The 12,758-nt window shown below is 47.2% G+C and overlaps 1 protein-coding gene across 1 annotated transcript in view; it reads left to right on the forward strand.

The window, feature by feature from the left end:
* Positions 1–12,160, forward strand: part of LOC119172804 (beta-mannosidase) — a 54,931-nt gene extending 42,771 nt beyond the window's left edge. Inside the window, exons 14-17 of the mRNA XM_075893134.1 lie at positions 6,335–6,597; positions 7,130–7,338; positions 8,732–8,923; positions 11,073–12,160. Of these exons, the coding sequence (XP_075749249.1) occupies positions 6,335–6,597; positions 7,130–7,338; positions 8,732–8,923; positions 11,073–11,483 (1,075 nt within the window). The 3' untranslated portion in view covers positions 11,484–12,160. The remainder of the gene's footprint in view (positions 1–6,334; positions 6,598–7,129; positions 7,339–8,731; positions 8,924–11,072) is intronic.
* The last annotated feature ends 598 nt before the right edge of the window (positions 12,161–12,758 follow it).

The raw sequence follows: 12,758 nt of genomic DNA on the forward strand, positions 1-12,758 counted from the left end.
TAGGGTACTCCGCTGCGTCTACGAACAACGCTTCCTTGTCTCTGCCGTAGGCCTTAAGCAGAGTTCTAGCGCGGCTTTCTCTTCTGCCCTGATTAAATTCGGGGTGCATGTTTTTGGGCAGATTGGGGACCTGGATCTTTTCCCTGATCACCTTTAAAATCGACACTTTACTTCCTTGTTGCCTATGGTAATTTATCCCCAACTTGTCAAGGATACTCCGTCCTGTGCGCGTGCTGGCTAGCCTCTCCAACTGGGCAATCTGTTGCGCTTCTATCAGCTCCTCTAAAGTGTTATGTAAGCCCAGTTGAAACAGTTTCTCGTTGCTGGTGCTATCTGGAAGGCCCAAAGCTTGTTTGTACGCCTTTCGTATGAGTGCGTTGATTTTGAGTTTTTCGGCTGTATACCAGTTTAGATATGGCGCTACGTATATAATGTGACTTATGGCGAATGAATAAATAAGCCTGATGACGTTAGCCTCTTTCATGCCTTGGTGTTTGTTGGTGACTCTCTTGATTAGCCGTATTGCGTTGGTGACTTTGGTTACTAACCTCTTGACGGTATCACCGTTTGTACCCTTAGACTCTATGATGGGTCCAAGGACTCTGATTTGTTGCACTATAGGAATAGTCCTGCCGTTTTTGGTGTGAATTTGGATCTCTTCGTAAGCACGGTCCCGGTTGTATCCCTTGGGTGGTCTGCCTTTAAGTGTGGGGCGATAGAGGAGGAGTTCGGATTTATCTGGCGAGCACTCGAGGCCAGTACCATCAAGATACTCCTCAATAGTGGTGACGGCCTCTTGTAGTCTCTGCTCTATCTCTCCGTCACTACCTTCACATGCCCGGATGGTGATATCATCTGCATATATAGAATGATGTATTCCGTATATTGAGTTCAGCCGCGCCGGGAGTCCTATCATTATGAGATTAAACAGCATTGGCGATATGACCGAACCCTGCGGGGTACCAGCACTGCCCATAGGCCTTTCCTCAGATCTCAGTTCTCCCGTTACGATAGATGCCGTTCTGTCTGTTAGGAAGTCCTTGACATAGTTATACGCCCTTGATCCTAAGCTTAATTGGCAGATCTGATGTAAGATAGCCGTATGCGATGCTTTGTCGAAGGCTTTTTTAAGGTCTAACCCTAAGATCGCCCGGGTAGCTCTTGTTTTGTTGTCTAGAATCTGCTGCTTAATTTGCAGCATGGCGTCTTGCGTGGAAAGCCGTGTGCGGAACCCCAACATGGAATCTGGGAAGATTTTGTTCTCCTCAAGATAAGTGTTGATTCTGTCTAGAAAAGCGTGTTCCATCAGCTTCCCAGCACAAGACGTTAGTGATATGGGGCGTAAATTCGATAGATTGGGGGGTTTCCCAGGCTTGGGGATGAGGATTACTTTAGCTTTTTTCCACTGTTGTGGTATAGTGCCCTTGGTCCAGCACTCGTTAATATATTGCGTGATGTTCTCTATGGCTTGGTCGTCAAGGTTCCGTAGTGTTATGTTAGTGATCCCGTCTGGTCCCGGTGCAGATTTGCTGTTTAGCTTCTGTAGCGCGGCCCTGATTTCAGCCACAGTAAACTCCTCATCTAAGAGCTCGTTCGGGCCTCCGGAATATGGTCCGTGCTCTATGACAGGCATGGCGGGAATGTACGTGTCGCTAGCCTCAGCGATAAAGTCCTCCTCACTGCCGTTATACTGGTGCACCAGTTTACGCAAGGTTTGCTTGTGTGCTGATTTGGTGTTATCTGGGTCTAGCAGGTGCTGAGCATGCGCCATGTCTGACCAGCATTCATTTGGCCATCGAGACTATTGCAAACTTGGTCCCATTGCTGTTTGCTTAGCTGCTTACAATGTTCTTCGATCTGTTTGTTCAGCTTGGCTATGCGCTTGCGCAAGGGCCTGTTGTGCCTCTGTCCCCGCCATCTATTCTGCAGTGATTGTTTGGCCTCCCACATGTGTGCGAGACGGCTATCAATCTGCTCTAGGGGTGGACTTGAAGTGATACTCCGCGTTGCCTCGCTGACGTCGTTATTGACATCTTTGATCCAATCTTCTATATTGCTGATAGGGTCTTGTTTTTTCGCATTTCTGACTTTCCGAAACTTACCCAGTCAGTCCATCTAATCTGTCTCTGAATTTTTGCGGCAGCCATGGTTTCTATCCTAATTTCTAATATTCGATGATCACTCCCCAGATCATCGAATGTGTTTTTCCATTTAGCGGTCCCCGCGTTACGAACTAACGTTAAGTCTGGAGTGGTGTCTCTTGCAAGCCCAGTTCCCATACACGTAGGGGAGTCGGGGTCAGTGATGATAGTTAAGCCTGTTTCTTGAATATCCTGCCATAGCGTTTTTCCTTTGGCTCTTGTGTATCCGTATCCCCAAGCACTGTGTGGAGCGTTAAAGTCTCCACCTATGACGAGTGGATTGGGTCCCGCTATATCTACCGCCTTCCTAAAGAGAAGAAGGAAGCGTTGTCGTATGCGTGTGGGATTGCTGTACAAATTCAGAATAAATATGCTCGGAGATTTTTTTTCTTTTAGGGGCAAGTTGTACGAGTATATGTTCAATTTCTGTGATGTGGGTGTCGTGGCAGATTGCTACGAGTCCCTTCCTTACTAGAGTGGTTAGTGTTCTAATATCCCCTGTTGAGGGGCCGATCGCCTGATATCCCGGTAGCTTAGCTAAAGCATGGGTTTCCTGCAAAATTAGAACATCCAGTTTGGTTTTGTCTCTAAGGTGTTGTTGCAAGACTGCTCTCTTCCCCTCATAGCTCCTGCAATTCCACTGCCAAATAATTAAGTCTCTTTTTCTCGGCTTCCCTATTTTGAGTTGGCTATCGAAGAGGGAGGAGGGTGAAAGGAGGCAGGCCTCATGAAATTAGTTGATATAGCGACTGATGCGGTGCCCTGAGATAAGTGTGAATTTCCTTCAGTGCTTATCGGAAGGTTGGTAGCTGGAAGTACCGGAGCTGTCCTAGGGTTGAGATTGGCTACGTTAGCTTCGAGTTTATCTAGTCTATTCATGATCACAGATATTGCAAGCGAGAGGTTGTTGGTTGCCTCTGCCTGTTCCTTAACTGCTTTCTGTATTTCGGACAATGTTTGATTAATGTTCGAGCTTTGCGCCGTAGTTTTGTCATTAGACACCTGAGCTTTCCTTTTAAGAGGTGGCGGGGTACTGTCCTCGTCCATTCGGTTATCTGGCATTTCTTCGAGGCGCTCTTGGGCCGCGGAACGCATTTGACTAGAAGTTCTATTTGTGCAGTTTTTAAGACTTTGAATTTCCCGAGTAAGTTGTGATATCAATTCTCTAAGCTCAGCGTTTTCTTTTTTCAGCTCTGCTATATCACTGGCATTATGCGCAGTCTCCCCCGAAGGCTCAGGGCGCGTCCCTTTAGCCACGTCTGACCAGCTCACCATGAAAGCCGGGTTCCCTTGATGGCAATTGCCACCCTTTGGCTTAGACCGGGATCTGGAACGGGATGTAGTGCGCCTTCTCGGTCCCGGAAACTGCGTGGTGTGGCCGCGGGGCGTTGCGCAGGACCAGGACCTTGATCTGGACCCAGGCGTTGCCCTCGTCCGGAATTTGGACCTCCCGCGTTCGGTTGGCTTGGTGGTAGGGGAGTAGTTCTCCTCGAGCGTCTCTTGAAGTTGTCGGAACCACTGGCGTTGTTTTACGATGTAGGGTGTCTTGAACTTGGCATTGCAGAGTTTGTCAGCCGTGGGATGATCCTTGCCGCACAGCTGACATCGCGGCTGACAGTGGTGGTCCTCGCTCGGATCAGGCGTTCCACAACCCGCACATAGCTTGTCGTTTGGCCTCCAGCACACGTCACTCCTGTGCCCAAGTCTGTTGCATTGTTTGCAAAAGTCAACTTGTTTCCTGTATAGTGAACAGCGTGTGAGCTCTCCTCTGTACATAACGTGCATTGGGACTCTGCTGCCGTCAAAAAGGACTATCACTGTCGTGGTGTTGCCAAGACGTTTGGCTGTGATGGCCGTAGGATTTCGGGCTGCAATAATAGCTGCGGTGATGTCCCGTGGGGTTTCGTTCAAAGGAACTCCTTTGATTACACCTTTGGCAGTGAGTTCTGGGGCCGTCTCGTATGCTCCCACCTCATACAACTTGTCGTTGGCTTTGATGTGCTTGATGCCTTGGTACTTATCTGCATGGTCTTGGTTTGGGGTGCTAACGACCCAGATGTTCTGAAAATTATTCGGACAAATCGTGTCCGTCTCTCTTTCTTCATAAGGGATCTCGGCCGCTTCATACACAGCTTTGTCTAGCTCCGTTAAGCTGAGCTTGGATAGCTACAGTCCTCCTCTTGGCCTTATAACTATCTTGAAGTCACCTGTCGGCAGTCTTGGCATTTTGCTGGCTCTGGTTATCCAGGATATCAGGTTTGCACCGCGCGTTCTAGGTGTTCGGGTAGGGCTAGGGCTACCACGGCGTTCCTGGCTACCTTTTTTCGCACGTTTTCTGTATCGAACTTCTGCCCATCCGTTGCCTGTGTCATCTTCTTGTTGGGTGACGTCTTCGTCTTCTCGTCGGGTGGCGTCTTCATTCTGCTGCGATACCTCCATTATTGATGATTACGGCCTGTATGGCGCGAACGCCGAGTCCTGGCTATCGTGAGGCTGCCCCAGTCGACGCGGAGCGCCGGTCGTAGGAGTAGTAGACGCTACTTGGGGGGGGGGGGGGGGGGCTGGTTTTCGGTCGTAAAATCTCAAAAAATGATCACCCACCTTAGAATATGGTCTCTTCGGATTCTCGGTGACGAGAAGAATCAGATGGTATATAAATCCGAGCAGTGCCTGGCTGTATTCGCTGTGAAATCATTCTATGAGAACGGAGCCGACGTGAAGAGCGTCCATTCACCTCGGTGACCGCAGCGCCTCCCTGTCTGCTGTGCGGAGTGTAATTTACTTTCAAGCATGTTTTGTCACCTAAATTTTTACTTTGTACGCACTCCTGAAGCTCTTTTGCAGAGATGCAAACTTGAGGTTAGCTTTGAAACGTGCGCCGTCATGTAACACGCTGCTAAGTATATATAGGCAGGCTTGAGAAGTCAGTTTCTTGTGAAAAACAGTGGCAACTGGCTATCCAATTCTTTTTTTCTCCTATAGTTGGCATGGTCATACCAGGAGAAGCAGGGTCCTTGTATTCGAGAAGGCACATGCAGCTGCAAAGCCGGCATTAAAGCACACTGAAAGCACGCAGCTGTGGTATGCATCCATAAAATAATGAAGAAGTGAATTTATGCACTAGTCAGCCCCAACAGTTGGGGCAAACCAGAAGGCAGTTGCATGTGAAAAACAGTGTCAACTGGCTGTCCAGTTTTTTCTCTCCCATAGTTGGCGTGGTCACGCCAGGAGATGCGGGTTCTTTGTATTTGAGAAGGCGCATCTGCAAAGCTTGCTATAAAGCACAGTGCAAGCACGCAGCCACGGTATGCATCCACAAAGTAATGAATAAGTCAATTCAAGCACCAGTGAGCCGCAGAGTTGGGGCAAACCGGTACAGCTTTACACGTGGAAAATGTCCCTTGGTGTTGTCTGCATTGTTGTGGCAGCCCACGACTCAACAGTACTTTGGACCTTGCCGACACTTCCATGGCGTCACCTCTGCAATCGCGAAAATGCAACTATGCACAGCGAGCATCTGGTTTTTGCGCGCCAAGCTGTCGGCACGGCGCTGAAGTCCACCGGCACCGACTGCAGAACGCGTTCTTGACGCGTAGCACGCGCCCCCGCTTAGGCGAAACCGTCGAATACAGTGAATTGCCTGCACCCCCCGCCACGCCTATCCTCAAGTTTTCCGGAGCTTGCCGCCAGGGCCAGGCGCGGCGTTGTCATTGCTCTGCAAACTTGAGCTTCGGTTCCCTATGGTCGATGGTCTTTCATGTTTCTGGGTCACTCTTCAGGTTTAGGCCCGTATGCTAGATAATAGCATTATCTCAGGTTTTACGCGCCAAAACCACGATGTGGTCACGAGACAGCCCGTATTGAAGGTCTCCGAAAATTTCTACCATTTTGTGTTCTGTAACGTGCACAGGCACTCCACAGTATACGGGCCTCTAGCATGTCGCCTCCAACGAGATACGATAGCCGTGGCAGGGATCCAACCCATGACCTTCGGGTCAGCTGCCGAGCACATTTCCACTGTTAAGCACTGTTCACCGAGGCGGACCGTATGTTAGAACTGGCTGAGTGCAATGGGCCTACTCTTTCCCCTTAAGTGACCGTAAAAAGTTGCCGGCCACGAGTTAAGGATGCCTGCGGCATATGCTGTGACTGCTATGTGATGGCAAACTTAGGCCAACCCTTGATTAACGCAGTCTAAGTTACTGCCTCAACTCCAGCACTGTCTTTATTCGAACTCAGTTTTTTTTCCTGAATCGTCTTGCGTCTTCTTTACCTTATTTTGTTGAAAAACAAAACACAACAACACAGGTTGTGCAAGCGGAAGCTGTTCGCACCGGCTGCGAGTCATTCCGGCGTTGGCGCAGCTACCTCGATGAGGGTGGTCATGGCCACACCATGGGCGTCCTCTACTGGCAGCTGAACGATATCTGGCAGGCACCGTCGTGGTCTTCCATAGGTGAGCCTTAAAACAAGGGAGTAGCCCCGAAAGTTATCGCGAACGTAGTTAGATCTCCCGAGCCCCCAAAGCTCGGATAACGCGCCGTATGTTCCACCGTCACTCACCGATATAGCGGCAGTGACTAACACTCCCAAGTTTGCATGCACACGATAATGGGGATGAGAGTACTACAGCTACCGTAGTTCAATAAGTATAGAGCATTGGGCTCGTTATGCGAAGATTGCAGATTCGGTCCTTGCCGGCTTCCGTTGCTCTTGTAGTCCATTTCACCGTCTTCACATATATATCACAATTATACTTGAAACCGTGCAGCTAACGACCTTTATGTCTTTTTGGACTTCGTTATTCGCTGGGCTTCGTTAACGTTCTGTCAAACAATGAAGCGAACCCTCGAAATTCCTTTCTCTGATTACCTCATACTCAGGGCCCCTGTACGTGACCTCTTTGAAATTTTGTTTTGTAGCTGTACCACGTTATCTCAAGCGCTTCTTACCCCATCTCTCTCTCTCTCTCCCCCTTTCTCTTTCAGAGTATGGAGGTCGTTGGAAAATGCTACACTACTTCGCCAAGAAGTTCTACAGTCCAGTGCTCGTGTCACCGTTCTCGAACAAAACACACCTCACTGTGTTCATCGTCAACGATGAACTTTCACCGTTGGAAAAAGTTTCGCTCAAAATTTTTTCTCAGAAGTGGACGTCTTTCGTTCCTGAAAACACCACGGCCTTTGAACTCGTGGTGGTGAGCCAGGCTTCTCATTTTTATGGCGACCCTCATGCAAAACGTCTGAATCTCTTTAGGCCGACAAGTTATTTTCGAAAATTGGAACCATCGGTTCCAACTTGTTGCGTGTGATATCGCAAGAAGTGCATCATGAAAGTAGACGTAGCTGTGCGCTCACCATTAGTTGCATAAGGTTAGACGGCTTAACCACAATGATTTGCATGTATCGGTTGGAACATCTGTATAAAGTTTACATAATTTTTTTTGAAGTGCGTAGAACTTTAGGGGCGTGGGTTGTCCGTCCACCGTCGCATGATTACGCAGTGGTTAATACAGGCTTGCAACAAGACTAACAATGTTCAAAACCCGCGAGAAGTAAACTAACAATGTCCAAAATAACATACAGAAATAACCAAAGATTGATCGAAATAAATCAACGAAAATTGCGAAATGCAGTTCTGAAACATACTCTTCATCAATTGGAAACCGATGGCGTATCATGTTTTGCAATCAGCCCTGCAGCGTACAACTCAGTATTCGTTTCCGCAAAGAGAACCATAAAACAAGCATCAAAACCGCGTAATGTTGTTAAAGGGTTAAAACGGCTGTGAACGATGGGAACGCCCTCCTAAGAGTTGCAGGTAAAGAATAGGTTGTAGAGTTGCTTTGCGTTTCACAGTTGCTTTGCGGGCTTTGAATATAACGTCAAACAGCCGTATACCGTTTCCTCGCGCGTTTCCCACTTTCATATCGTCATGGGTTCGTGAGTTTGACGAAAGAGCCACCCGGCTTGCTCAAACTTAAAGGGTCTGAGAGTGCCGAAAACTCTAGCTCGCTGTTATCTCCTGGCGTCTCCCGTCTTTGCGCCACAATTTGCGACGTCAAGAGAGATTTCTCAGGTGACGTCATGATGAAATATGCTCCCTGTTTGTCGATATGCAAGGGATATCTGTCGCGAATTGTCACCTGCCCGGCTTTGCCACGCAGTCGCATGCCCTTTCTTCCTTGTCTGGCAAGACTTTCTTTCGTGTGCGGTAAATCAATTTCACTTAATTTTTTTCTACATTTGTGACTGCGCAAGTGGAGATCACAGTGTATAGTCGAAAAGCGCGAAATATTGATTGTCTGAACGCTTATTGCTGATATTCCACGTGCTTTATGAAGAAATAAGTGGGGGGGGGGGGAGTAGATAGCACTTGTAGGAAGGGTAATTGAGGTGAAAATTAAACTATTGTCTCGCCTTTGGTCGGTGCGGTTTAGGGGCTCTATAAAGGGCATCCAAACCATACCGCGTTAAAAGGTGAGACGTTATAGTTTCTCGCCTTCCCTTACTACTAGCGCTTATTTCTCCATGCAACGAATTACTTCGCAAGACAAGTTCTTAATTTATGTGTCACTTTGAATGCTGTAGCCCGCTGCCAGCTCTTTCGAGGCAGTCATCATACCGTTGGACAGCCTGTGGAACACCAGTTCGTGCTCGAGTACAGAATGTTTCTTGTGGTTCACGCTAGAGGATACTCTGACAGCGTTCCCGCTTGCGCCAGAGGCTTATGTCCTGCCCGCTCGACTTGCCAACGCAACCTTAGTGCAGGCAACTATAAAGGTGAGGTTTACAGAGGAATTTCGTTTGTACGAAATACCGTCACTAACATCGACATCGCCATATCAGTTCTGCAGAAGCCCCGAGGGCGGAGGAAGAAACGAAGTGCAGGAGGATAAAACCTGGTCGCTTCTTGGTTAGCTTACTTGGCCGAGCAACTGTCTCACGGGTGTCTTGGTCCAGGGTTTAAATCCTGAACTCAGACAAATAATATTTTGTCAATTAAGAAGTGTCAGGTTGTTCTTATAAATTTGTACTATTTATTGAACCTCCGTGCTACGAAATGGGCAGATGACATTTTTTTACCATTTTTAAGCGCTATATTTGCAATATTTCTATGACAAAAGGTTCTGAATTTAAATTACCTGAACAGCTAATGACTCCTGAAGCATCGCAGTGTATGACTAACCTTAGCAAATTGGTGGCCTATAACAATGTATTTTTAATGCCCCGAGCACTTCATTAGAAAATGTGTTTCACTGTGTTGCATTCGCTTCAGTTGACACAAAATATTTTCATTTTGCAGCATTATTACGCTTTCGTACGATGTGTCCTGAATGATTCCTTAAACAGCTTTGAAAACTCAAGATGCTTGTGTTGTTTGATAGTCCTGCATTTTTTTGGGGTCATTTTGGACCGATTATTACTGACGAGCATTGCTTAAAAGATATATTAATTTGGTTTTAAAGTAACGTTTTGTGCCCATCCGAGTATACAGGCCCAATCAACATTTTCCGTGGTTTGATGTAAACAGAAGCCCTCTTATGACATCGCAGAGGTAAATTAAGTGTTGTCATCTTGAGCGCATGCATCTCAGGCGCTGCCCCGCTGTATGGTGTTAGAGTTTCTTATTGTACTTAGGCAGGTGTTTCAAACTGACGCAAAATCGTTCTGAATCAACGACGCTACCATTAATTATATGATGCGTTAGAGAATCAACGATTTAGTTTCGGTGTCACCAGACGCAAGGCTGGAAATTGCTGTAAAAATGTCGCAAACAAAACTTTCGCTGTCAGGGGTCGTTTAACGTTTACGTAATCGTGAAAGAAGGCTTCACTCGTGTCGTTTTACGCATATTAGTGAAATGCAGGGTAACCACAGCCTGACCATTTCTCTAGTGGTATAAACGGTCTTTCGTCGCAATTTCGGTCAGGGTTCGACGCCGCACGCCATTCTCTGCCTTTTCTCCTGCAAATCAGTGGCATCGCAAGCGCCACACCGGCTTTATAATATGTGACAGACAACTAAACTGCTGTAAACACATTCGTTCATTCTTTTGTTGCGATAGCAAATATATGGACACTCTCGGCTGGATTTCGCCGCCAGCGTCGGCGTTGGCGTGGGCGTCAGCGTCGAAGTCATGCACCGTATATGTATACATATTTATACATAAACGCAAGACAGAAAAAAATACCATAAAATGACTCAGCGCGCATAATTGAACGTAGGACCTCCGCGTCGTGAACGCGAGGCGTTAACCACTGAGCAACCGAGAGGTTTTTTTTTCTTTAATGTTGAGCCACCGAGAGGTACCTTCTTCAAGGTTCAAACGGCAAGATATTCATACCTACCACTTACCGCTGTTGGCGGGCATCGCGGGGGGTGGGGTACTATTGTGTTTTCAGCATTATCAGCAAGATGGCGCAGTGAGCGCGCGGCGGCTCTAATCTCGCACGCTTGCATCAACCCGCGTAGAGAATGAGGGGGTGCACGCTCGATCACGCGCCCTTATCTTGCAGTGGGGAAAATTGTACGTCATGGCTAGCCTTTGTGGTTCGTCGGAAAGATTCTGTTGTAGTTACCAGGCAAAGGTCACTGCAATCGCTGCACAGTCTTCCTTTGCGAAAAGGGCGTGCTTTTCAGAGACAGCGAAGTAACAACTAAGACGCTTATTCGCGTTCATCTGTACCTGTGAGTACGTTTCGTGTGTCCTTTATGCGTGAGAAACGCGAGGCACGTTTCGATCTGCTTGCCACTCTGAGCGTAGCCTTCCAATTTGTCGCTATCGCGTTCATTGCTTCGCCTTTGCGGTAAAGCTGTAACTTTTTCTTTATTGGCGTTAGTCTCTTTTTTGGCCTGCGTCTCTTACCGCAGTAATTTTTTTAAACGCAACTTAACTTCATCCTCTCTCATCTTTACCGCTTTTTCTCAGGTAGTATCCGTAACGGGACCACTATTTGCCGACCACGAGCCGTACAGCTATAAGGTGAACCTTTTTACGGATAACGTGGCGATCTTCGTGTGGCTCGACTCACAGCACCTGAGCGGTCGATTCTCCGACAACGGTTTTCTGCTCAGAGAATCAAACAAGGTGGTTTTCTTTCGAACCAACGAGAAAGTGTCTGCCGAGGAGCTTCGAGATGCCATAGCCATCTACACAGTCTCGGATTGCACGGCTAAACCTGGGTGCCCGGTCGGCTACAGCAAGAATTATCCACGCCCACGTTATGATGCAACGGAAACACAGAATGACACAGTAGCGGGCGGACTCACGAACTCTGACTCAACGCAAACGCAGAATGACCGTGTAACGGGCGCTCACTTGAGTAGCGTAGTGGTTTGAGCGAGTTTGTGGACAATAATCTTGTAATACAGCGTAAACACAGAAGGATACGGTGCAGAGTGGACGCACGATCGCTTTCTTGAAGATTGTGACCGTGTGGGTAATTTCGGTGATTCTTTGTCCCCTTTTTGCTGTGTCTCTGTGTGTTTCGCACTTTATTACAAGAAGCATTAGCATGCCCGTTGAACGTGGACTAACCAAGTACAAATCAGAATTCCCTTATTAGCGATGAACTGCGTCAATCTATCAGCTGAAAATTATTGTGTGCAAGGTATTTACGTGACTGCAAATTTTGTCTGTTGAAATAACACTGGACATTCGAATACGTTTCACGCAATTTCTGTAAATTCGAAACGCCATTGATGGTTTTATGCCGCTTGTGTCTATAAGCACGGTACCAATTTAAGCAGCAAGAAGTGTGCTCGTTCAATTTTCTTGCTACCGTGTGTCTGTTCTGCACTACTTGTGTACGTGTTAGATTTATTACTGTACAGCATTTTATACTGCTAAATAATGAAAACATTTGTCGAGAGGGTATCTGCAGTTTTTCTTTTTGAACGCGACAGGGTTAAAGAGCTCGTTTCGTAGAAATGCCGATGTCGGCACCGTTGGTTGTGAGCGCAAAATAATCTTGTGCATCACTCGAAAGTTGAAAACAAAGATGCAAATAAAATAAATAATAAGTTTTGGGTCTTAATGGGAATCGAACCCGGGTTGTTCGCATAGGAACCCGGGTTGTTCGCATGTCGGATTTGGGTGTACTTTAAAGAACCCCAGGTGGTCGAAATTTTACTACGGCGTCTCTCATACTCATATGGTGGTTTTGAGACGTTAAATTTTACATAACATTAATATTATTATAATATCGCATCTGATGTGCTGTGTCGTGATCGCAGAAAAAGTTTCGTATGGAACAACGTTTCGTATGGAACATGCTTGCTCTTCATCGTCACGAGTGTCATCATCATCGTCATAGCGTGTAGTGGGTACCTTGCGTGCGCTGTGACGCATAAATTTTATGCTGTGACGTGATAGCAGAAAGAGGTGTTTTCCGATTCTTAGACAGCACGTAGAGAATCTACGGGTAGACTGCTTAGAAGACGGCACCGAGCCCATGCTGTCCGAGAATTGGAACACTACTGGAAGGTTTTTATGCGACAATGCGCCACCTCGCCTCAAAAAAAAAAAAAGCTAGAATGAACAAATGTAAGTTAGATTTTCTGTTCGCATAGGAACCTGGGTGTTCGCATAGCACATGTTGCCGTGTGCTCAGAT

Source organism: Rhipicephalus microplus, chromosome 4, assembly GCF_043290135.1.
Source record: "Rhipicephalus microplus isolate Deutch F79 chromosome 4, USDA_Rmic, whole genome shotgun sequence".
In the NCBI taxonomy this organism is placed as follows: domain Eukaryota; kingdom Metazoa; phylum Arthropoda; class Arachnida; order Ixodida; family Ixodidae; genus Rhipicephalus; species Rhipicephalus microplus.